General features: G+C 40.6%; 1 protein-coding gene across 1 annotated transcript in view; it reads left to right on the forward strand.

Moving 5' to 3' along the window:
- Window positions 1-25,480, forward strand: part of ATP8A2 (ATPase phospholipid transporting 8A2) — a 240,413-nt gene that overhangs the window by 12,167 nt on the left and 202,766 nt on the right. The window contains exon 2 of the mRNA XM_053456407.1: window positions 15,933-16,077. Within this exon, the coding sequence (XP_053312382.1) occupies window positions 15,933-16,077 (145 nt within the window). The remainder of the gene's footprint in view (window positions 1-15,932; window positions 16,078-25,480) is intronic.

Here is a 25,480-nt window from a genome sequence, read left to right on the forward strand (position 1 = left end):
GCAAATCAGTGAAATCTAATGTGTCTAGTGCAAGCGCGAATGCCACCAAGGCACGAGCCGCCGCAGAGGCCGCGCGTGCTAGGGCCGAATATGGTCGGAAAGAGGCGGCCATAAGGGCAGAGAGAGCCCGCATAGAAGAGGAGGAGCAGGCAGCAGTGGCCGCCGCAGCAGCCACCAACGCTGCCATAGCACGTAGGAAGGCAGAGTTAGATGCAAACTTGAAAGCCCTAAGCAAGGAAGAGGATGCGGCCGCCGCCATAGCGCAAGCCGAAGTCTTTGAAGCAGCCGCACTACAGGACGGCGGGGAGCAGACCTATGACCAGACAGCCCCAGAAGATATAAATCAACGCACCGCAAACTATGTAAGGAGCCTCCTCAGCATCAAAACCAGTACACCATCTCGGAATTGCCTGAGTGACATCTCAGACGCTGAAGACTCTCTAGGTCCACAAAGAATAGACACTGTTCTTTCAAGGGTACGCACAACCCGGGATAGCCAGGTTCTCAGCGGTGATCCACACGTCAGTAGGCATATGGATATACTGCAACAGTCTCACAGCTCAGGTAGGCCCACGCATAGAGAAACAGCTCCTCACACTGATCAGCGATCATCAAACATCCAGGCCAAGGAAAGGGAGAACACAAGGCCCTTCCGTGAAACCACACCAGAACAAGACCGTCATATCGATGTATCAGGCCTAACAGACATGGGCAAGTACATGATCCGGCGTGACATGGTGCAGACAGGTCTTACCAACTTCGACGACCGTCCGGAGAATTACAGGATATGGAAATCCACATTCAAAGACGCTATCAAGAGTCTGGGCTTCTCGGCAAGAGAAGAACTCAGTCTACTAACCAAATGGCTGGGGAAAGAATCTGCAGAACATGCAAAGAGGCTTAGATCAGCAAATGTTAACCACCCCGAAGTGGGTCTTGATTTAGTATGGGAAAGACTAGAAGAATGCTATGGTAGTCCTGAAGCGATCGAAGACGCACTCTTCAAGAGAGTAGACAATTTTCCCAGAATTACAACCAAAGACTACTCAAAGTTGCGAGAACTTGGGGACTTGCTGCAGGAGCTGGAATCTTCAAGGGTAGACCAATCCCTAAAAGGGCTCAATGTCCTTGATTCTGCTCGTGGAGTGAAACCCATCTTGGAAAAGCTACCCTACAGCCTCCAAGAGAGATGGACTTTACAAGGCTCAAAATATAAGCGTGAGAAGCAAGTTGCCTACCCCCCTTTCTCATTCTTCTTGAGTTTCATTCGCGAAGCAGCCCGGTCAAAAAATGACCCCAGCTTCATGTTAGATACACATACTGCACCCAGTGCAAGGAACACGAGGAACGAAAGGCCAGCAGCCAGGTACAATAACACTAGAACACCCATCTCCGTCCACAGAACGGACGTGTCCTCTATGACTCAAATGAGTTTAGGCCAGTCGGTCGATGGAAACAAGAAACCAAAAGACCCTAACAAAGAATGCCCCATACATAGAAAGCCACATCCGCTTAGCAAGTGTATTGGGTTCAGAATGAAGCCCATAGAGGAGCGTAAGGCCCTACTCCGAGAATTGGGGATTTGTTTTAAATGCTGTGCTTCTACAAGTCACCTATTCAAAGAGTGTAAAGAAGCTATAAAGTGCACAGAGTGTGGCAGTGACAGACACGTAGCAGCTTTACATCCAGAGACATTTAAGACTAAAACAATCAAGGCCCCTAACCTTGTTACAAAGCAGGGCGGGGAGGAAGAAGATCCAAGCACACCCCCCCTATCTGTAGCATCTAAATGCACCGAGGTCTGTGGGGAAGCCAGTGATGGCAGATCTTGTTCTAAGATATGTCTTGTAGCTGTGCACCCAGACGGACAACCTGAAAGAGCCATAAGGATGTATGCCATCATCGATGATCAAAGCAATCGATCGTTGGTCAGGTCAGAATTCTTTGACCTTTTCAACATACAAGATAACACCTCCCCTTATACGCTCCGGACGTGCGCAGGGCAGATAGAAACAACAGGCAGGAGAGTAAATGGCTACACCATATGTTCAGTGGACGGCAAAGTAAGGATGCCTCTCCCCACACTCATCGAGTGCAATCATATGGCGGAGGATAGAAGCGAAATCCCTACACCAGATGTGGCACGCCACCATCCCCATCTGCAGGCGATAGCTGATCGCATTCCACCACTAGATGGAAGTGCCCAGATCTTGCTGTTACTTGGCAGAGACATCATGAGAGCACATAAAATCCGTGAGCAACGAAATGGGGAGCATAATGCTCCGTGCGCACAAAGGCTCGATCTAGGATGGGTGATAGTGGGCGAAGTGTGTATTGACAAGATACGCAAACCAGATAATGTAAAAGCTCTACGAACAAACCTACTGGAGAACGGTCGTATATCTCTCTTTAAACCATGTCCATATCACTTCCATGTCAAAGAGAAGCTTGGAAACAAAGATAAACAAGGGTATACGATCAAAACAAAAGGAGACATTCTTCAGTCAGAAAAATACACTGATGACCTAGGATGTACAGTGTTCCAGACGACAGGGAATGATGACAAGCAAGCACTATCAATAGAAGACAGAGAATTCCTGAAGATAATGGATAAGGAGTTCTTCAAAGACGAATCAAACAGTTGGGTGGCACCGTTACCGTTCCGTTCGCCCAGAAGACGCCTCCCAAACAACAGAGAGCATGCCATCTCTAGACTTAATTCGCTCCGCCGTAATCTACAAAGGAAATTGGAGACCAGGGATCATTTTGTGGCCTTCATGCAGAAGATATTCCTTAGTGGTCATGCAGAACCAGCACCTCCTCTGAATGAAGGCGAGGAATGCTGGTACCTTCCCTCATTCGGCGTCTACCATCCCCAGAAACCTGGTCAAATCCGAGTAGTGTTTGATTCCAGTGCTCAGTACCAGGGAGTCTCTCTAAATGATGTCCTCCTCACTGGACCAGACTTGACAAACAGTCTTCTAGGAGTGCTGATCCGCTTCCGCAAGGAGCCAATCGCCATTACAGCAGACATCCAACAGATGTTCCACTGCTTTGTTGTAAGAGAAGACTCCAGAAATTACCTAAGGTTCCTGTGGTACCAGAACCACGACATAGATGACAAAGTCATAGAGTGTAGAATGAAAGTGCATGTCTTTGGCAACAGCCCATCGCCGGCAGTGGCTGCCTACGGGCTCAGAAGGACAGCCCAAGAAGGAGAGGAAGAGTATGGGAAAGACGCTAGAGATTTTGTTGAGAGAGACTTTTATGTGGATGATGGGTTGAAATCGGTTCCCACAGAAGAAGAAGCCATAGAACTGCTCAAACGGACTCAAAGGATGCTAGCAACTGCCAATCTAAGACTGCATAAAATAGCTTCCAACAGTGCCACGGTAATGAAGGCATTTCATATAGATGATCACGCAAGTGCCCTGAAGAATTTGGATCTGGGGACCGACACACCTCCCATACAGCGAAGTCTGGGGTTAAGCTGGAACCTCAAGGCAGACACATTTACATTCCAGGTGTCCATCGAGGAAAAACCCTACACCCGACGTGGAGTCCTGTCTACTGTAAACAGTCTCTATGACCCGCTGGGATTCGTTGCCCCAGTCACAATACAGGGAAAGTCTCTCCTCAGAGAATTATCCTTTGAAAAACAGGACTGGGACACCCCACTACCTCCAGAAAGGCGTAAAGAGTGGGAGACATGGAAAGATTCCTTGAAGACCCTCGAGCAACTTCAGATCCCACGCCCTTACTCGCCGACATCCCTCACCACTGCATTCAGCAAAGAGCTTTGTGTATTCTCAGATGCCTCAACAAAGGCAATAGCAGCGGTGGCTTACTTAAGAACCGCAGACGCAGATGGTAGACATCATACCAGGTTCATCCTTGGCAAGGCTAAGCTGGCACCCCAACCAGACCATACTATACCTAGATTAGAACTATGTGGCGCAGTATTAGCAGTAGAGCTGGCAGAACTCATTGAAAATGAAATAGACTGTAAACCAGATGCTATCAGGTTCTATACGGACAGTAAGGTGGTGTTAGGTTATATATGCAATAAGAAAAGAAGGTTCTATGTATACGTGGCCAACCGAGTAGAAAGGATCAGGAAATCGACCCAACCAAGCCAATGGCACTACGTGCCCACAGATCCAGAATCACCAAGCATTCTGACTCCAGCAATGCTCCTTACGCAAAAGGTAGGAGACATTCCTACTCCAGTCAGAGACTTTAACTCAAAAGACATGTATAAACGTCAGTGGAGGCAGGTGCAGTGCCTCGCTAACACATTTTGGGACCGTTGGAGGCGTGAGTATCTTGTGACGCTTCAAGAACGCCACAAATGGCAAGCTATCAAACAAGACATCCAAGAAGGAGACGTTGTCCTGTTAAAAGACAAACAGGTGGCACGAAACGAGTGGCCTATGGGTCTTATCGTTAAAACCATCCCAAGCACAGATGGAAGGATCCGCAAGGTTGAAGTAAGAGTTGCCAAACAAGGGACCGTGAAAACCTTCATAAGGCCTATTACAGAGACTATCCTTCTAGTGTCCAATCAGGCCCAGGTAAGAAAAGAAGAAAAAAAAGAAAAACTGACCACCTATCCGACGGATTGCGAAGCGCACAGGTAGTCTGAACTGTGCACCCACCGGATATCCCTTGCCGAAGGAACCCTGGAGCCAGTGGCATTACAGTGAGAATGTGGACTTGTGTATTGTTGTTGTGTATTTACATATGTTCCACATAAGTTTATATATAGTGGTATCTCCAGATACCAGACGGGGAGTGTCATGGAACAAGTTTGTTTATTTAGTTATTTCCCTCTTACCCTTTAAGTGGCTGGTTGCCCTGGCAACTTTCCAATTCTCATAGCTGAGATTGGGCTATTCCTCCTCCCCTGCAACTTTTCTGTAGTTGGTTTGTTCTAGGTGTTTTTCCTGTTCCCCTGTATCTCCCCCCTGGACATTCTATCTCAGCAGCCTCTGTGAGTACAGGTTCTGATTATCTTCTCCCTTGCAAGGCAATCCGTTTTTACCTTCCCCTTGCAGAAGCACTTCCACTCATAACAAAGCACCTTCTTCTAGAGAAGCACTTTCCCAACACTATACAACCAACAAGTGCCTTTATTTCTGTGACTTTCCCAATAAAGCTAAGAAAATACAGAAGACTTTGTGTGCTTTCATAGGGGACGAGTTAAGCTATCTGACCTTATTCATTTCCTGGCATTTGACATTCATATCCAGGCATCTGACCCTGGGGTTCCAGAATAGAGAATCTAATCATACTGTTAGGTTTCCTTATATTGGATGATGGGGTATAAAATATGAAAAAGAACAATAATAAACATTTACACATCCATGCTTACATACACATAAACACATCCATGCTCAGACATACCGATCCATGCACACACAAACACACACATTCACATCCATGCTCACATATATATACACATCCACACACTTGCACACACATATCCATGCTCACAAACACATATCCATGCTCACACACATACATCCATTCTCACATACACACACATACATATCCATACTTACACACCCTTACACATACACATCCATGCTCACACATACACATCCATATTCACACACACTTCCACACATGCATCCATGCTCACAAACACACACATACATGCTCACACACACATATACATATGAGCTCACGTACTTACACATACATATCTGTGCTCACACACTTACACATACACATATGTGCTCACACACATCCATTCTCATAAACACACTTGCACATACACATTCATGCTTACACACCCTTACACATACACCTCCATGCTCACACATACACCTCCATGCTCACAAACACGCATACAAAACTATGCTCACACACACATACACATCCATGCTCACACATGCCCATGCTCATACTCACTTACTTTTACAGATCCATGTTCACACACACTCACACATACATATCCATACTTGCACACCCTTACACATACACATGGATGTGCTCACGCATACACATCCATGCTCACACATACACATCCATGCTCACACATACACATCCATATTCACACACACTTCCACATATACATCCATGCTCACAAACACACACATACACTACTGTTCAAACGTTTGGGGTCACTTAGAAATGTTCTTGTTTTGGGAAAGAAAAGCAGATTTTGTCCATTAAAATAACATGAAATGGATCAAAAATCCAGCACAGTCAGGGTTAATGTTGTAAGTGACTATTGTAGCTGGAAACGGCTGATTTTTAATGGAATATCTCTATAGGGGTACAGAGGCCCTTTATCACTCCCATCACTCCCATCACACCCAAGTTTAAGTTTAAAAGGCTAAATGATGGTTAGAAACCATTTTGCAATTATGTTACAGCCAGACATTTCCTGGTTTTCCATGAAAACAGCTGAGTGACCCCAAACCTTTGATCGGTAGTGTACATGCCTACACACACACACATACATCTGAGCTCACGTACTTACACATACATTTCTGTGCTCACACACACTTACACATACACATATGTGCTCACACACATCCATGCTCATGCACACACTTGCACATACACATCTATGCTCACACACCCTTACACATACACATCCATGCTCACACATACACCTCCATGCTCACAAACACACATACAGATCTATGCTCACACATACATACACATCTGTGCAAACACACATAGACATCCCTGCTCACACACTAAAACATGCACATCTGTGCTAACACACACCCATGCTCATAGACACTTACATATACACATCCATGTTTACACACACATACTGTGCTGACAGATTTACACATACATGCTCACACACAAACCCACATGCGCATACATGCTCACAAACACACATACATATAAACAAACATACTCACAAACATTTACACTTTCCCTCCTACCTTCACTAACCTCTTCCCAGCTTAGCTGGAGATTTTACTACAAGATCACGTGACTGCGCTCTGCTCCTACCTCCCTGTGCTAATCCAAAATTGTTCACAAAGGGCTGGTCCAACCTGGGCCAACCAGACACTTTTGTGGCCAATTTTGGACCAGCCCCAGGGGCAATTGTGGCACCAATATGTTGAGTGGCACCTGGGGCAGTATAAAGTAAAGTATACTTTCCATTTGGTTGGATAAGTAAACTTTGACTTGCCAGTCTCTTGCTTTTTAAATCTTAGCAAAGTTGCACACACATTTTGTTTATAGTGTAAATTAGTGTTTCAAAAACAATAAACTAATCCAGCTCTTGCTACTGATTATTAATTTATATCTAATCATTCGAGTGTAAAAGCTTTTAATTGTTGACAGACGTCATGCCATCTAATACCTGCCTTTTAGCAATGTGATAGAAAATGTGCTATAGTTTAGTTCTCCCCTTGAGTGGAAAGATTATTTTGATATACGACTCTGTAGCACTTCTGATGATATATTATTTATTTAAAGAGCAGGCCTCCATAAAGGTACAGAATACGGTAACATGACACATAAGCCTTAATCTTCAATATCATTTATTAATTACTGATAATGACACATTAATAGTGACATTTACCACCTTTTAGGAAAAAAAATAGGTGTATTTTATACACCTGGCGTGGCTGCATCGTAGGACAGGCCCAGAAGCAGCTGTTTGTTCTTGGAGAGCATCTCATCCTCTATAGCATTTCACCCTTTGATCTCTTGGGGTTCACCCTAATTGTAAAGGTGAGTCCAGACGTGAACCTCCTTGCTCTCTTGTGCCTAGAGGGATACCAACCGTACCCCACTGATGAGGCCCATGAAGGCTGAACCGTACGTCTGGGGTTGTTGGTTCCTTCTTGCAGAGGAAATTTGCCTCTCATTTTGGTTCAGGACTTTCCTTTGGGCGAGATCAGACTGCCATGTTGATGGAGATTTTTATTCTGTAATGGAACACAAGGGCTAAAATTTTAGATGCTCCTAAGCAGGGATACCATAGTTTGTATTAAATTACTTAGCCTGAATTCTAAATCAGTACTTTACTTATTACACTGACATTTGTTATTTTCTTTACACTAATATTTCTCAACCTGCAGTACATTTAGATTGGCCTGTAAAAATTTTGGCTTTGCCTATTCTACGATGCCTTTTTTTCAGATTTCAAATGTAACCATTTTTTATTATGATTCTAAACCTTATGTTTTTTCTAGTGTGTAAAGATTGTATGCTTTCTAAGTTTCATTTTACAAAAGGCTGCTGACAGCATGATCCCGATCTTTTTTCCATACTTTTATGAGCAATTACATAATAAGCGGACGTCATTTCTGTATTGTAAACATGTAGTGAATTGCCTTCCATAGGTTAATACTAATTCAGATTACAGGGTCACTCAAGTGTCCCAGGGAGTCCTCTGGGTAATGAATGCATATGTAAGCACTTTCAAGAAAACATCACTTCACTTAGGGAGAATCTGTAGGTTTCTGGAGCGCTTTCCTGTCAATGATTGGCTGCTTCAAGAAGCCAATCGGTGATAGGAAGGCGTTCCCATTGAAACCAGTGCTGGTAAGTATATCAGATGTCAGCAGATGTGTTTAATTGAACACATCTCTTGCACGGCAAGATGCAAATACATATGCATATTCTGTGTTTGCAATGCATTAAAGTATGCCCTCAATTATCTTCCTTCCTCTGATACCAGAACAGAATATCACTCCTGCATTTAGATGAATAGAAAGTATAGCTGGATATCCGTGTTTGTCTTAGAAGAATTCAGAAGAATTCTCAGAAGGAATTACCCCACTCTCTAGATCAGTCAGGGTCAACTGAGGCAACTCATTAACTATTCACTTCTGTCTCATTCAATAAATGCTTTGTAAAAAAAACCAACATGGTGACAACAGAGGCAGCCAATTCATTTAGGGCGACTATATGCACATTACTTAAAACCGCTCTCATTAAATACGTTTATTATTTTTAGAGGGTTGTACACATTCCACAAATCAACTTAAATGTTCCCAGGAAATTCCAGATTCCTTTTGCCGCACTGTAATTTAAGATGTAATAGTTATATTATCCTAGCACACCTGATATCAGCAGGTAAACTCCTATCCTGAGTGCTGATGATGCTTTGAGCAGATTTAGAATTTACAAACCACCCGATTACCATAGACATCATGTTTAAGCTCCTTTCGCTAATTTCCTATCCGCTCTAGTGTCTTCACGTGCTTCCAATGGTTTTCTTTTCCCACTCATTTAGTATACACACAGCTTTACCATGTCATACATACGGAAGGCGTGCCATTCTGTAGGTAATTTCACTCTTTTTATGTTTTGTGCGGTGTTTGTGCAGAAGATGCAAGCTGCAGAATAGACAGAGGTTTTGAGCAGATGGACAGTCTGTAATTCTTTAATCCTATATTAACAGACAGTGGCAGGAAAAGGCTTCATAATTTATACTGAGCAGTAAATATGTCTTACTTGTTTCACTAAGGAGCAGTGAGGACATGTAGTGTATAGAAGAACATGATGGATAATGGGATAGAAAGTAGTCACTAAAGGTAGAGTTGGCAGGAGAGTTGCAGTTTTAATTGCTTCACTTCACTATTCATTACAAAGGGCTAACACCAGTACGTTTCTCCAGCACGGAGAGCTGAACTGGCCCTGGATAGCATTTAATTTAATGGGTAAGGAGACTGAAGAAGTCTCATTGATTTAACTATGCAGAAGCTCACTGAGGTTGGACCATAATGTAAAGTGAAGTCAATGAGCTGGAACCACACATCTCCTCTAAACTCTACTATCAAGTCTCCCTTTAGTGAATAGCCCCCTTTTTTGTTTTCCAAATTAGAATATACCTTACTTGTCTTAACGAACATATTGATTTAAGTTTTTTAGAGGTCTGCGAGAGTTAAATGCTTATTGGAATAAGCTTCTGTTTTCAAGTCAGGATACATTTTTTATCTTGTTGTCTGATAATGTATTATTAGTAATAACTCTAGAACATATTCATATTTTTTATTGACAGAAAAATAGTTTCTTAAGTGCTTTTTTCAACCACAATTTTAATTAAGTTGTATTAATGAGTAGGATTTCTTAATAGCTATTCTAGAACTCACCTTCGGCTTCTGAGATATTACCGGTTGAATGAATTGAGTTTCTGCCTGTCTATGAAGAGAATGTGCATGAATGTCAGTGTGTGGTCATGCTTAAAATATGTTCATGGCCATGGGGGAATGGGTTCAAGCTATTGCACAGTTGGAAGGCACATCTATGGAGTGGTTCTGTCGGATTCTGATAGCATCACTGATTGATTTTCTTTAAAAAATGTAAAAAGAATAAATTCTGGTGGAGCGTTGGGTCCTCCAGATAACGCCAGGAAGTGTGTATACCTACTACTTATGCATTAACAAACATCTTGCAGTGCTCAAGATGCATAGAACAAAGTTTCTTTGAGGGTCACCAAAAGACCTTGATGCACTGAAATAAGCTAAATAGCTTATTTTCTTTAAAAAAAAAGTATCTATTTCATCCTAGTACAACATAGACTCACATAATGCCAAACAATACCTTCCTACTAGTAATGCCTGCTACGTAATAAATGTTTGTATCAGAAAATCGTAAAAATAATGCCTTTCCAAGGGACCTTTAAATCTGGAAATCCTGGTAACTTTCTGCCTGGAAATTATATGTAAAATCTCCAGCAGATATTTGACCTTGAAGGAGACACATACACTGAATTGTTTTCAGTGGGTTCACCCCACACATTTTTCTGTGATAAAAAATGCAATGTTATTATATTTTTTATAGTCTCTATTTTATCTGTCTATAGAGTAGGGTTGGTTAATTGTAAATTAATTAATTAAATTAAATATCTATTCTCCCTTAGACTGTAACAAAAAGATATTGAGAAAAAAGTAATTGCTAAATATTAGGTCATGCAACAGAATCTAACACTGTAGGAGGCTGGACAATTTGGAGTCCACTAGTCCAGGCCGGGAGCACTGCTGTTGTGTTTCTAGCAGGGGATGAAATTGTGTATTTAGCTGGAAAGAAGACCCATGAAAAGCCAAAGGAATGAAGAATTCCCGTCTGGTAAGGGTACACTTTAGACTGGCAGAGAAGAACCATTCGGCCCATCTAGTCTGCCCGTTTTTCCTGCTGCTCAGGACCTTAATCAGTCCTTGGCCTCCTCTTTCTTTCAATAGCCATGAATCTTTCCCATGCATGTTTAAACTCCCATTGCCTCTACTAATTCTGCTGGAAGGCTGTTCCACTTATCCACCACCCTCTTAGTAAAGTAAAATTCCTTCCTCCGACCCTTTAATTTTAGGCTATGACCTAATTTATGGTGTGTCTGTTTTGTATTGTGTTTGCATTGGAAACAGAAGCTAGAGAGCATAAGCCTTGACGGAAGCTAGGTCGCTAGCCCCCCACTGTGTCCGGTATGTCACTGTTATCAAGTATGAACGCCTCTGAAGCTTGAAGCCATCAGTGACTTAAACATGGTTTGCCTCACCAATTCCTAAAACAATGGGAGCCATTGCCACTTGAAGAATGGTTAAAGGCTTATAGATATATCAGTACATATACACATACATACATAATATAAAAAGAAGGGCTGAAACGGTTAAACGACGAACGCGCTTGTGAATATTCAACGAGGATGCCGGGTTTTAGTTCCCACGGAAAGCGGGATTGTTGTGGCATCTTGCAGGACGGGCTATTGTGTCCATGTCTCGTGAGATGAATAATAACCCCATGGAACTGGCCCCTGGCCCTGCAGCCTTCGGTAAACCTTGAGCAGCCCAAGGTAATTCTGAAAAGTCATTTTCCATCTGATGCATTATTTATCTGGCATTACCTCGCTTTTCCATATGGGACGTGGAGTGTTTTGTCATTCGAAATATGATTTTACTAGACGAGCGGGTCTGCGGGGGAAGAAAAGTAATCCTCACATTACCCCGCACACGTAAACTTGCATTAAAAGCCCATTCTAGACTCTGATCCCCACTAGGCGTTTAAGTGCGAGAGGGCTGAACAATGCATTGTTTTGTAATTAAAGGTTTAATGCCAACCTGTATATGGCTTCTGTTTTTTTCTAAGCCAGAATAGCCTTTAATTCCCTCCATTCAGCGGGGTGAAAGGCTTGCTGACAGTGATAGAGTAAGCGGGTGGGAGCATCTTTTGTTTCTGCTTTTATTTTATGCCATTGTTACCTTTGTGTTGGTCCGGTTTATTTTAGCGGTACGTCTGAGAGTGATAGGTTTGTGTACCCTTTAAATGCTTCTCTCAGCAGCCCTTGTTCTCGATAGTGATCAATGTGTTGTTCTCTTATTGTAAAATCGCCGTGCAATCTACGCTGCCTGGCCTGCCTCTATGCTGAATATACATTACACACGACGCACGCAGCCAGCAGGGAAAGGGTTATTACATGCAAAAGCGTATGGTGACATAGACAGTAAGACAAGCTTCCTCAAAGGTAGGCCAGTAAGTGGGCCATCAGCGTAAAGGTAAGAACCGTTCAGTCCGTCTAGTCTGCCCACGATTCCCGATGTAGAGACTCAGATCTTAATCGGTCTTTAGTTTTGTCTTAGATTTATGAGTTTTATACCTATCCTTTGCATGTTTATATTCCCTTATGGGGTTAACCTCTACCACTTCTGCTGGGAGGATGTTCCATTTAAGCAACAAAGCATCAAGTAGCGTGCTGGGCTGTATAGCTAGCGGCATTAGCATCAGGAAGAGGGAGATGGTTCTTTACAGATCTCCGACCTCACAAAACCCTAACTCAACATCTAATACGTTTTGGGGAATACAAGTTTACTTTTATTTGCTTCAATTAAAATAATAATGAAAATGTGGGTAAAAAGGGACCCCAACGTGAATATATTGACAGATTGGTAATTTAATGTGTTTCGTTTTGGTGATAGGAGGAGAGCCTTTCTGTACCTTTGGGAGTAATCCACGGCTCCATACAGCCTGCCTGTCATTTTTACTACACATATTTGCATTATTTGAAGAAAAGTTCCGTGTTATTCATGTGTTTTTGTATATGTGGTAAAGGATAAGTATTAAATTAATTAGTGATTTACATTTATTTTATTCGTGTGATTTTTACATACGGAATTCCCCTAATTTAGGCCTTGCTAATCCAAAAAGCATTGATGATATAGCTAGTGTGCAGCCTATAATCAGATGTTCACCAAATTCACTACAAATCAGTACTTTTTATAGATATAGGAGAGTAGCCTATAATAGGAGGGAACCTATGTTAGGGCCAATATGCAAGTTATTATGTGACTAGATCAGGGCTCAAAAAATCCCAGGTGCCAAGTTGCCATGGCGACTAGAAACCACTTGTGGTTTGCATAGTGTGAATACAGTATGTAGAGTTAGTGTCTGTATACTGTAGTGTCAGAGTCAGTGTGCATGTGTGTAAATGTATAGTGCTGGAGTCAGTGTGTGTGTGTATGTGTATACTGAAGTGTCAGCGTCAGTGTGTGTATCTATAGTGCTAGGGTCAGTGTGTGTATGTGTATACTGTAGTGTCAGTGTGTATATCTATAGTGCTAGAGTCAGTGTGTGTGTGTGTAAATGTATAGTGCTAGAGTCAGTGTGTGTGTAAATGTATAGTGTTGAAGTCAGTGTGTGTATGTGTATACTGTAGTGTCAGTGTCAGCGTGTATCTCTATAGTGCTAGAGTCAGTATGTTTACTGTATTGTAGTGCCAGATTCAGTGTGTATGTGTCTGTAGTGTGTATTTTCATATATGTATAGTGTAAGCCAGTGTGTGTGTATGTGTATGAGAGTGTGGTGCTCCTGTGTATGGTGTTGCTTATGTTACAGTATTAGCATGAGTGTGTATGACAGTATATAGTGTTAGAGTTCTTAGTGTATGGCGTTTGAATGTGTGTACATGAGTGTAGAATGTAAGTATGTGTTACTATAAGGTGTTTGTGAGTGTACTGTAAGATGTTAGCGTGTCTGTTACTGTATGGTGTGTAAATGTATGTTAGTGTATGGCAAGGCTCACAAACCTCCAATATTTTTATGAAAACCCCAGACATTTTAATGAAAATAAAAATACGATTGAGGAAGAAAAAAATAGCTGGCCCCTAACTTTTGTCGACCCTTGGACTAGATAATAAAGCCAGAGGTACCGCGGACACAGTGGACAGGATGATAATTCTTACATCAAAAATCTCTCTGTAAACAACATTTGGGGTATAAATTTGTTTATTTCAGGATTTCAAGTGACCCTGAGTGAGAGTATGAACAATTTCCACCTTGACTGCCTTTTCAGCTGTAGCTCTAGAAAATCTGACAAAGAATTTTCCCGGACTAAATATGGACCGGGACAAATATATTCCAGCCGTACTTAAAGTCTGACCCTGACTTTTGTTTATCGCAAAACGTATATGTACGGGAAATTGCCTTCTTTCAAAATGAAAGGAGAATCATTACATCGACCAGAGGCTCTGTATTATTTAGATTATCTGATAACAATGCACGGTATGTACTAACAACCAAATGGTTATTCGCCTAAGGGGCTAATCGCTTATAATGCCAGTACAATCACCTCTAGGACATGGCAGTAAAATTGCCCCTCCAGCATGACACTGGTTAGCAATCAGTTATACTGTGTATTTTACTGTGAAGGTAAACATGCATTTTTCATTAATTTAGCTTTAACCCCTTAATGACAAAGCCCGTACATGTACGGGCTCAGAATGCATGGTTTTCAATGGGTTTAGGGACCGCCCATTGTCGTTAAGGGGTTAAAAGCTGTTAAAGCCATTACTGAGCTTTTCCGTTTGAAAACTATGTGATGAAATGCTGCGTTGCTCAGTTACCCAAGTCTGTCTTATTACGGAGATGTGACTGCGCAGACACATACACCATACGGATGGCTACAAAGTGTGATAGATGTAGGCACTCGCTGGCAAAGTTTCTGTTAAGAGGTTGGGGATTTGCAAAATAAAAATATCAGTATTATTTCTATGTATTTTAATGAGAAAAACAGGCTGTCCGGAGCAAAATGGCAACTATACATTCTTACAGAGCCCTGCAGCGTGTGTATCACATAATGCTGTGTGAGAGTGCTGGAAGGTCCCGAAGCCACATGATTGCTTTCCTCTGGTACTCCAAGTGTTAAGCCACAAAATCATGATTTAGTGTTTTGGATCCTAATCAGATTAACCTGGTTCTAGATCACACCAGAGGTAAATCAGGAACCCAGAGCATGTTTTCAACCAATTCCAGGGATATCATTATTAGTTACTCTGTGTGCTGTCTCTCTGCATCCCCACCTCATATAAAACTTCTTCCTGCCCCTCAATGTATCTCTCACCTGCAGTCTCTTCTCATCAGTCATACACCTCACCCTGCAGTCTCTCCTCTCATGCATCTACATCTCACCCTGCAGTGTCTCCTCTCATGCATCTACATCTCACCCTGCAGTCTCTCCTCTCATGGGTCTCATGCATCTACATCCCACCCTGCAGTCTCTCCTCTCATGCATCTACATCTCACCCTGCAGTCTCTCCTCTCATGGGTCTCATGCATCTACACCTCACCCTGTAGTCTCTCCTCTCATGGGTCTCATGCATCTACACCTCACCCTGCAGTCTCTCCTCTCATGGGTCTCATGCATCTACATCTCACCCTGTAGTCTCTCCTCTCATGGGTCTCATGCATCCACTTCTCACCCAGCAGTCTCTCCTCCTTCTATTTCCTACATCCATCTCTCACTCTCCTCCCATCATCTCCGTGTCTCCCTCCGTGTGATGTAGCTGTCTCTCCTCCCTCTCCTTTTACCTAACTGCTTCATAGCCCTTGGCTTCCTCCTCCTGCCCCTCCTCTCTGCTATCTCTCTCTCTCCCTCTCTCCTGTCTTCTCCTCCCCTCCTCTGCCTGTCTTTATCAAGCCCTCTGATCGCCCTCCCGTGTGCTGTCTCTTCCCGGCAGGTCCGGTCTACTCATCCTCGGGGTACAAGAAGGCAGATGATGAGATGTCCGGGGCCACGTCCACTGCCGACCAGGGGGAGGCAGCTGCCCGAACCATCCTCATCAACCTGCCCCAGACATGCAAGTTCAGGGACAACAGAGTCAGGTAAGGGCAGGGCCACAATCTGTGGAGGGGAGAGGCAGCAGGGCTGCTCGGAGGGGCATCTGGGTAACACAGGGGGGCTGCAGCTTCACATCACATCAGGACCACTTTCTGACTGAGTGTGATTTGACCCAGTCTGGGGGATTAACCCTCCATGCTCAGAGTGACAACCCATGGCACCAGCTCCAGATACCCCCTATCACCTTATTCTGCACCGGGCAAGCCAGTCATTGTACAGGGAAGGCTCACCCTGATACAAACTTTCCATACACTTCCATCTCCCATCCACAGATACATCAATACAGTTTAAGTGTGTTTCCGAAAGTTCCTAATTCATATATTATTATGTTTACAAATATATATGATGTTTGCTGTCATATACTTTACCTATTGTTAACCGATGCACTGCTGGTTTTATTTATATAATACAGATAATCTCAAGTGTTATACTTTTTATGGAATGTGCTTATTTTGGGTGTTCGATAATAATTTCTTTACACCGAATAGCGTGTTAATTAACTGTGCATGTATAGTTTATATACAGTATGTTGGTTTGGTGCTATGAGACAGCTTTAATGCCACGCTGCAAACGCTGGCCGTAGCATGGTTGGCATACGTAACGTGTATCATGAGTCTAACAGCATCGCTATTACATGTGTTTGAAAGGGTGAGCCATGTATGTGAAAAGTCCTGGCGCAGTCCAGCAAGAACGTTCCATTTGTTTCCGAGTGAATATTCCATATTCAACAAGACCCAAAGTGTTTGCTCTATGAGTGGGACTGAATTGCCAAAGTGGAAGTGATCTGGGACAGGGATGGACATGGTGTTTCTTCCAGCTGTTGGTCAACTGCAGACTCCATGGTTCTCTGCTGATGGTCATTGGGATCTGACATTCACTGGCCAATGGACTACTGCTCTTTTCCCATGACTTGTCAAGAGATGCCGTTATAAGATCCTGTATCATATATAACAGCATATGGTAATCTTTTACACCCAGCAGTCCCTTATTTTTACCAGTTTCAGTAATCTAATGTATGGCTCTTGTGCTCTGTGTCAGGATTAGTATTCATTAAATAAATGTGCTGAAAAATAATTAATTTCTTGTAAATAATTGGTGAAATTCCCAAGTGTTTTTTTTCACTTAGTTTAGCAAATTTTTTTTTTAAGTATTTTTATTTTTTATTTTTATGATGTTCATACAGATCCTCTAAATGCATGTTTTGAATGTTTCACCAGTTAAGAATATTTAATAGGTTATTTCTCCATATAATCAGCAAATTTACTGAGTTGCTAAAATTCTCTTGAAAGCATTGTGGATATCTCCCAGAAGTATTAGTTTTGTTTTAAACCTTATCCGTCAAATCATCATTATTATTTATTGATTTCTATAGTGCAATCTTTTTCAGTGCTCTACAATGGATATAATATTCACTTATCTATATATAGGGTGAACCATGTTATGTATCCCATAATTTCATAAATGTTGTCCTCTTATAAGAAATATACATACATTATATCCACAGTTGTAAGTTTGATTCTTAACTAATATATATGTATATATATATATATATATATATATATATACAGTATATATAAAAAAATGTATGTTTACAGTTAATAATGTTCTGCAATATGAATGTATGTATATATACATGTATGTATATATAGATATATATATACACACACTTGTATTGCAGAATCAGAAGATTATTACATATAAATTGTTATTGGCGTCTATTCTTATTTGTCAAATAATTTGGAGCCTTACTGCACATTGTTTCACTTACCCTGATAATAGTGTGAATATATTTGTATAATAAAATCATTTCAGTGGCGGTGGTGGTCGAAGTATCCCACCCCTTGTCCACTTACTAATTGACAATACAGATATTTGTAGAAAACATAAAAGGGAATTCTATATTTGGAACATTATTAATGTCTAATAGCTGGATAGGAAGGTTTGGGGAACGTCTCTGGTGTACCCATGAATGGGAACGTAGGATATATTTTGTCGGGAGAGAGACCAATTTAAAGTCCAACATACAGTACGTCCTTTACTGGGATACCCTGTTGTCCCAGCAGTTTTTGTGGAGTACTCAAGAACCTTACTGGGGGAGTCCTGTGTGTATTAAGTAGTGACGACTAAAGAGAATTCAGGTTTACGAAATCATTCTTTATTCTGCATCTTCATAGGTAAATGTTGTGTCGTATAATTAGATGTAAGCTAGGAATTTGTAATTGAGCTCCTGTCTAAGCATGCTAGTGATTGGGTTGAGTAATGCAACAACATTTTTAGATCAGCTTTAAAGTTTTTACATTTAATTATTTTAATGTTGGAATCAGCTGATGAGTTATGTCTCAGTTCCTTGATTTCACTATACATTATAAAGGGCCAACCCCAGGGCGTTTCTGCTGCCCTGTATGCTGTATAGTTAAATCAGTTTCCTTACCCATTGAATTACACATTATACACGCCCAGCTCAGCCCTTCGTGGTCCTTTATAATGAACAGCGAAGTGAGAGGGTTAAAACGCCTTTTGTAAAATCTCCTGCCAACCGTCCCAAATAAATCACATAGTAGAGAATAAAACAATTTTAGATGAATGCAAAGAATATGTCGATGGGGCACATTTTTGTCTGACATCTGTAGAATAAGTGTAGTTAGCTATGTGTTTACTTTCTGGTCTCTTTGTATTGTATTTATTGTAGTATAAAACAAAATGTACTACACCACAAATCCATTCTTTTGCAGAGAAAAGTATACAGCCAACGGCATATTTTTTTAAAAAATAATTCCAATTATTAATGCTGCATATGTGTTTGCCGTGTCATTCCATCACATTAGTTCATTTTTGGAAGTACGCTTTTTTAAGAACATTATTGCATATTTGGCCTCATCTATATATTTAAAACCTTGCGTTTCTTGTAGATCTCTTATGATATGGGCAGTTAGGAGTCAGGGGCAAAAAGAGCCCCTCTGTGTTTAATTCAGTAATGTTCTCATCCTAGGAGAAAAGTGCTTTTGTACTGAGTACTGAATAAACCTTACATACATAAGGCATGGGCACTATGCTTAGCATAGACAATGTATAGAAATTCAATATTTCACTTAAAATACTGGTAACATATTAGTGTATCATTCCCTGTTTTAACAAAAAATAAACTTGGTTTAGAAAAAAGATGCAGCTGCCTATCCCAAACTACCCTTTTATTATGAGGAATTTGAAAGGATATTAAAAAAATATCATTTTCTTATTATCTGCTTGCCACTAATACGTGACTATATCGGTGGAGCGGATCATAAAACCTCCTTAAAGAGGACACGTTAGAAGTGTTTCCTTATCATACACCTGTAAATGACTTATTTCATAGAACCGGTCTGCTATAAATAAGAAACAAACACAATAATAGATCTTTAATGATTTGTCTCTTTTCTTTCGGTTGGTAGGTTCTGCAATGTATTTTATCTTAAAAATCTAATAAAGAAAAAGATAACATACTACACGCATCAGAAACCTCCCTTCGGGACGTCAAGAATATTGATGGAATGTTATTTCTTAAACGTCTCAGACCATATATCACGTTCTGGGTGCACACTGCTTGTTTTTAACAATATTTTTATTTAACACGAGATGTCAAGATTTTTGTGAAAATGGAACTACCAATAAAATGGAAAGCTCGTATATCACAGAGCACCGTGACAGCTCTGAGACGGATGTGACTAGGGGGAAGGATTCTGCCGTGACCCATAGCATTTTTCTGAGGTGCTAAAAACTTCTGAACAACTTTATTAACACTTTGCTGTTACACAATGAACAATTCCTGTTAGTCTGGAGGCAGTGTAGGAGCGGTAGGGTAGCTGTAGATTTATGCACATGTTGTATATTACTAAATAGACTGAAAGGAACGCTCCAGCCACCGCATGCACTTTAATGCACATAAGAGCTGAGTGGTCCCTTTACATTTTTAGGACCATTCCCCTTGCAAATCCATGAGGGGATTCTACAGAATCTTAAATGTCTTTTTAGACTAGGGCTGTCAAACTTCTAGGTTTTGAGGGCCACAACCATACCTGAGAACCTTCTAAATGAGCTGACCCTGAAACGCCTGAAATATTAACCCAAATGTGTCAACTCTACTGGTCCTCATAGAAACATTAGACACCTTGACTGGTCATTACGTAGAGATCTGTATTCAAGCAGTGATATTAACCATACCATACAGTTTTTTTTTCCTTTGTTTTTTGCCGTTTTTTTGTAGAAGGGGTTGCTACAAAACCTGCACTTCATTGGTTGATGGCAGACGAGCCCCCTGCTGGCGACCAATAGAGTCGCTCGTACGGACCTTTAAAATCCTGGTGCCGCAACTTGGCCGGGGAAGACCACTGGTCTCCTCGGTCCAAGACTTAAAGGTCCGTACGAACGACCAATAGAGTCGCTCATACGGTCCTTTAACTCTTGGAGCGGGGAGACAGGCCAAGTTAATCCGTCAGGAGTTAAAGGGCCATGCGAGCGACTCTATTGGTCGCCTGCAATGGCCTCCTCTGGCATCAACCAATTGGAGCCGGGCGCTCTTAATAAGGCGTTTCGTAACTAATCCTGTGTTGAATTGCTGATTCAAGGAACACCGCTAATGACGGAGCTGGCCAATACATGGCTGTTTATTCTGTTTAAATATAATGCCATAAAATTCTATTTTTTTATTTGCAAGAGGATAATACATATATACAAACCGTACATGTTGTCCTCTATTTCTTAATGTCAAGATAGGGGTTTTTAGAAATTCCTGCTATTTTTCTGCTTTGTGTCAAGAAAATAGTGATGACTCCTTTTTAGTGCAAATATAAATCCATATTCAAAACTGGATTTTCTTTGCTGAAAGGCAGATGGTACAAAATCTGTTTTAAGCTTCATTATAAGCAAAGATACAAGAGGAGGTTCCCATAAACAATTTAAAAAATGTACAAATCCATACCTCTGAATATTTCAGGACGACAAAGTGGGAACTTTTGTTTTTCAAGGGCTGTAGAACATTTTGATATACTCATACCCACCAAACATCATGAGCTCCTTGAAAAGGGACATTAAGTTTGAAGAACAAAGGGGGACTGTGCCTCCCAAGAAGCATGCCAAGAAGGTAATTGATAGCTGGGCTATTGGAAATGTTTCCATATGTTGGCGACTATGCCTGTTAACACTGATTAGATCCACCATGGCTGTGGCTCTGAATTTATTGGCTTTCCCACCTCTGAACTGTCGGAGATGCCTCCTGGAACAAACATAAAGCCGGACTGCATTGATGAGTTACATCCATGTTTGGCTCATGCTGCTTCATCACATGCATTTAGATGGGGCAGAGTTTATGGAGTTGAAACACTTTGATTAAGTTGCACAATAGTCAAGCAAAGGCAAAAAAATACAAAAAATAAGCTTTTTGAGAACTTAGGTTTTAATTTATATGCTCTGTTTTAAGGTTGTGTACCATTTGCATTATAATTTAGTTGCCAGAGTTAAACTTATTGTTGATCCAAACACTGCCTTGTAATACACTAAACAATTTACCATGATATTACTGTTTTAATATTGATATTACTAATAATACTATTTAAATTCTATATTATATGGTGTGCTTGATTTAGCAGGGCGAAGGCTCTCCTCACTTATCACGTCTTCCTTTTCATGTCTACAAGACCTCACTCGTGCTGCCCCGTATCTACTTCCACCTAGTCTAGTCTATGTCAGACCCCTTGAATATATGTATTGTAAGAAACGCTGCGTAAATTGTTGGCGCTGAATAAATAAAAGATAATAATAATAATAATAATAATAATAATGTGTTCCTCTAGAGTGGACAATATATAATTTTCTGCCTGTAGGGGGAGCTCTGAAGAGTTTCATTAATGCATTGAGCGTATGGGAAATTTATATGTGAATAGATTTTAAATAAAATTAAAAACGTTTGCCTTCCTTTGTTTAAGAAAACTGTATAAACATTTTCTCAGGGGCAAGTCTTTCCTTTATTAAGAATAGAACCATGAGTGATGAATGTGATTTTGGCAATGCCTATGAGCATCGCTGTGTCACAGTGGTTAATGTATTTTTATTGGGAGGTTTTTTTTTGTTTAGATGCATTACAAGTTATCTGTTATGCACTATGCTGTCTGGATACCATATAGTCACGATCCCTTAATCCTGTCTCGCTATCTAGCTGTGATATAGGTTATATATATATATATACCGGTATAAACAAATACAAAAAGGAAGCACTCACCTGAACTAGAATTATAAGGGGGTGCTGCTGAAGACCAAAGTCCTACACAATCTCTAAATCAGCGCACTCACATCAAATAGGTTATAACTTCTCATGACTGTAGTTAAAGCTACTTAAAAACACCTTTCTAAGATGACAAAATTGGAATTTTAGTCACATTATATGGCCATATTATGCTAAGCCCACCACTACGCCAAAGTACTTTGCAAGTACATTGTTTACCAGGAGCCAAAAGGCCTCCCTAAACACAGACACTCCTGCAATTTATAGGTTTCCAAGGACATTGGAGTACTTTGGTGTAGTGGTGGGCTTAGCATAATATGGCCATATAATGTGACTTAAACTCCAATTTTGTCATCTTAGAAAGGTGTTTTAAGTAGCTTTAACTACAGTCATGAGAGTTTATAACCTATTTGATGTGAGTGCGCTGATTTAGAGATTGTATATACTGGTATATATATAAATATATATATATATATACATAAACATTAATGTATTCTCTACCTTTTAAGGAATGGTTACTGTTAAAATGATTTAAACTATTAAGATGATCTGTCTTAACATGTGTATCTCAATGTTTGTTGCCAACCTTAATGTTATTGTTAATTCTCACTCTCCTATTGTAATGGCTCTACAGAATCTGGCATAGACCTAAAGCTATCCTTTGTCTTAGATAAGACCCAGGATTGATTATGGTTGTTAAAGCAGGAGAAAACCTTTAGACTAGATGGGCTGAAGGGTTCTTACCTGCCACCAAATTCTATGTTCTATAAATGTGTTCTATGGAAAATAGAGTTTTATGTTGATAGGAATTTTAGTATTTTTAATGTTTTACACTTGTTTTTAATAATAATGTTATTACATGTAATTCCAATGGTGCAATAAATAGTGATTCAATGGTAATGAGTTCAATGTATATTTTATTATTAGATAAATTAGTAAACTTGAGTAACAAATGGCTTATTTGAATATTAAGGACTGGTGGCAATCCTGTGACAGGGAACACTTCTGCAGGACATTTTTAATTAAAAAAACCCACTCAGCACATTTGGAGAATAACAACTGTTAGCTCTTACTTGCAATGGTCCAGCTTTTAGATGTGGGCTTCTAGAATGTATGAATTACCCTATAGAACTTTTTTTATCCTGGTTACTGTGGACTGTCGTGGGTCATCCCAATCATGTATGTTTTTTTTAACATATTTCCTGGATCATCTATGTGCGCAAGGTGGATGGTGTAAAAATTGCTGTTACATATTTTTTCACTTTACAAGACTGAGGTTATATAAATAAAACTACAGCAAACTCCCCGTTCAATGAATAGACTGAGAATATTTACTAAATGAAACTTTTTTAACCATCTATGGCTAATATGTTTAACTGCCAACTGGAGTGTATTATCACTTAGAATTGCTTATTTACCTGCTTTACTTTACACACAAGAACCAAAAGCTAATTCAACTTCACCAAATAATGATTAACCTGATAACCCTTTGTCTCCTCATCTAGTTTCATGGCTCCTGATTTCTTTTAGTTTGAAGGATCAGAAGCAGGTCCTTTAGGCAGCGTCCTCAAATTCTCATATATCTGGATGTCTCGTGCATCCTGTACTCTATCGGATACAACGTTTTGAATAACGTTTAAAAACATATAAAAATTATAAACAGATCAGTAGAAATGTGCCTGGGTTTTGGATTTATACTCACCAACTATTAGTTTTGTATGTTTTATTTGCAGCTGGCCTCGTGAATTCAGATAAATGTTCTGATTCATTTTAATTAGATTGGTCGAATATATTTAGGGTACAATTAACCACTCGTATAAACAGAACAATCCTTATGCCGCCCTTCCAAGTGTTTCTGGAGTTTTCTAAACATTGATTAGTTAATCAAGCTCAGCGTCTGGGACTTTTCCTATTAAATATTTCATATTGTAAAAATATATTGAGATGCTCCATTAGAGAGTGGATATTTTCAATTGTTGGGTTCTGTGAAATACAAATGGATGTTAGAATCTGCATGTTTCCTGATTTCTGGGTCGGAATGTTCTGGTGGAATCCAGTGATCTAATTTAAAGCATTTCACTCAATAGTATAAGACACTCTCCAAACAAAAATGATAATATGCTATGTAATTTGTGTCTGAAGAGCATAAATTGTTTTTATAAACAGCAGTTGTGCAGGAATATCCCGTTTGGTGTCCTGATGATTCCTCTACATTTACAAGTTTGCTCCATGATAGCCAAACATGAAACGTGTTGGTTGAGAGGGAGAGAATTAAATAAGGGATCATCACTGAACCCACTTCTCACCAAGTTATGACACTTGATCTCAGTTAAGGTCATGCGCAGGCATAGGGAGGTAGCCTGTACGAGAAATCTATTCCATCAGAGCATTCATGTGATACAAAAGAATAATTATGAAGTGGTATTTTTTGCGATGTGTGCAGGCTTTGTGCAGTAATCCATATGCTATCAGAACTGATAGGGAGTAGGGGCAGAAAAAAAGGCCAAAACCCACCACCCCTACCAAAAACATTCCTTGTTATGGGGAGTACTGGGACTCAGACTCACTGTGGAATGACTTGTAGTGATTCTTCAATAGGTACAGTGCTGTGAAAGAGTATTTCCCCTTCCTGATTTCTCTTGTTTTGCAAAAACAAAATGAGCAAACACAAACATGATCATTTAATTTATTGAGGAATGAATCAAAACGTTCATCTTTCTTGTGAAAAAAGTATTTGACCTCCCTAAACCTAATACCTGGTTATGCCACCTTTGGCAAAAACAACTGCAATCAACTCTTCTTGGCAGAATTGTTTTAATTCAGCACAGTGAAGGGTTTTCGAGCATGTGCACTATTCTGCACATGCGCAGCCCTACAAGTGATGGCAGGTGGGCCTGGGAGGTAGTGCATCACTGTCAGCGCTGTGCAGGCTCACAGATTCTGCACATGCGCAGTATGCATTCTCTGGTGTCCCAGACGGTCTGGATAACCTCATTGCCATTCCGGTGTATGTAGCTTCATAGACTTCTGTGTAATGGACACGCACGGTGTCACGGGTTCTGTAGTCACGCCCAGAGATCACCCGGATGTATCCTCCTGTTGTCCCCGAAATCACTTCCAGCACCAGTCAGCAT

This window comes from Spea bombifrons, chromosome 2 (genome assembly GCF_027358695.1).
Source record: "Spea bombifrons isolate aSpeBom1 chromosome 2, aSpeBom1.2.pri, whole genome shotgun sequence".
Lineage (NCBI taxonomy): Eukaryota > Metazoa > Chordata > Amphibia > Anura > Pelobatidae > Spea > Spea bombifrons.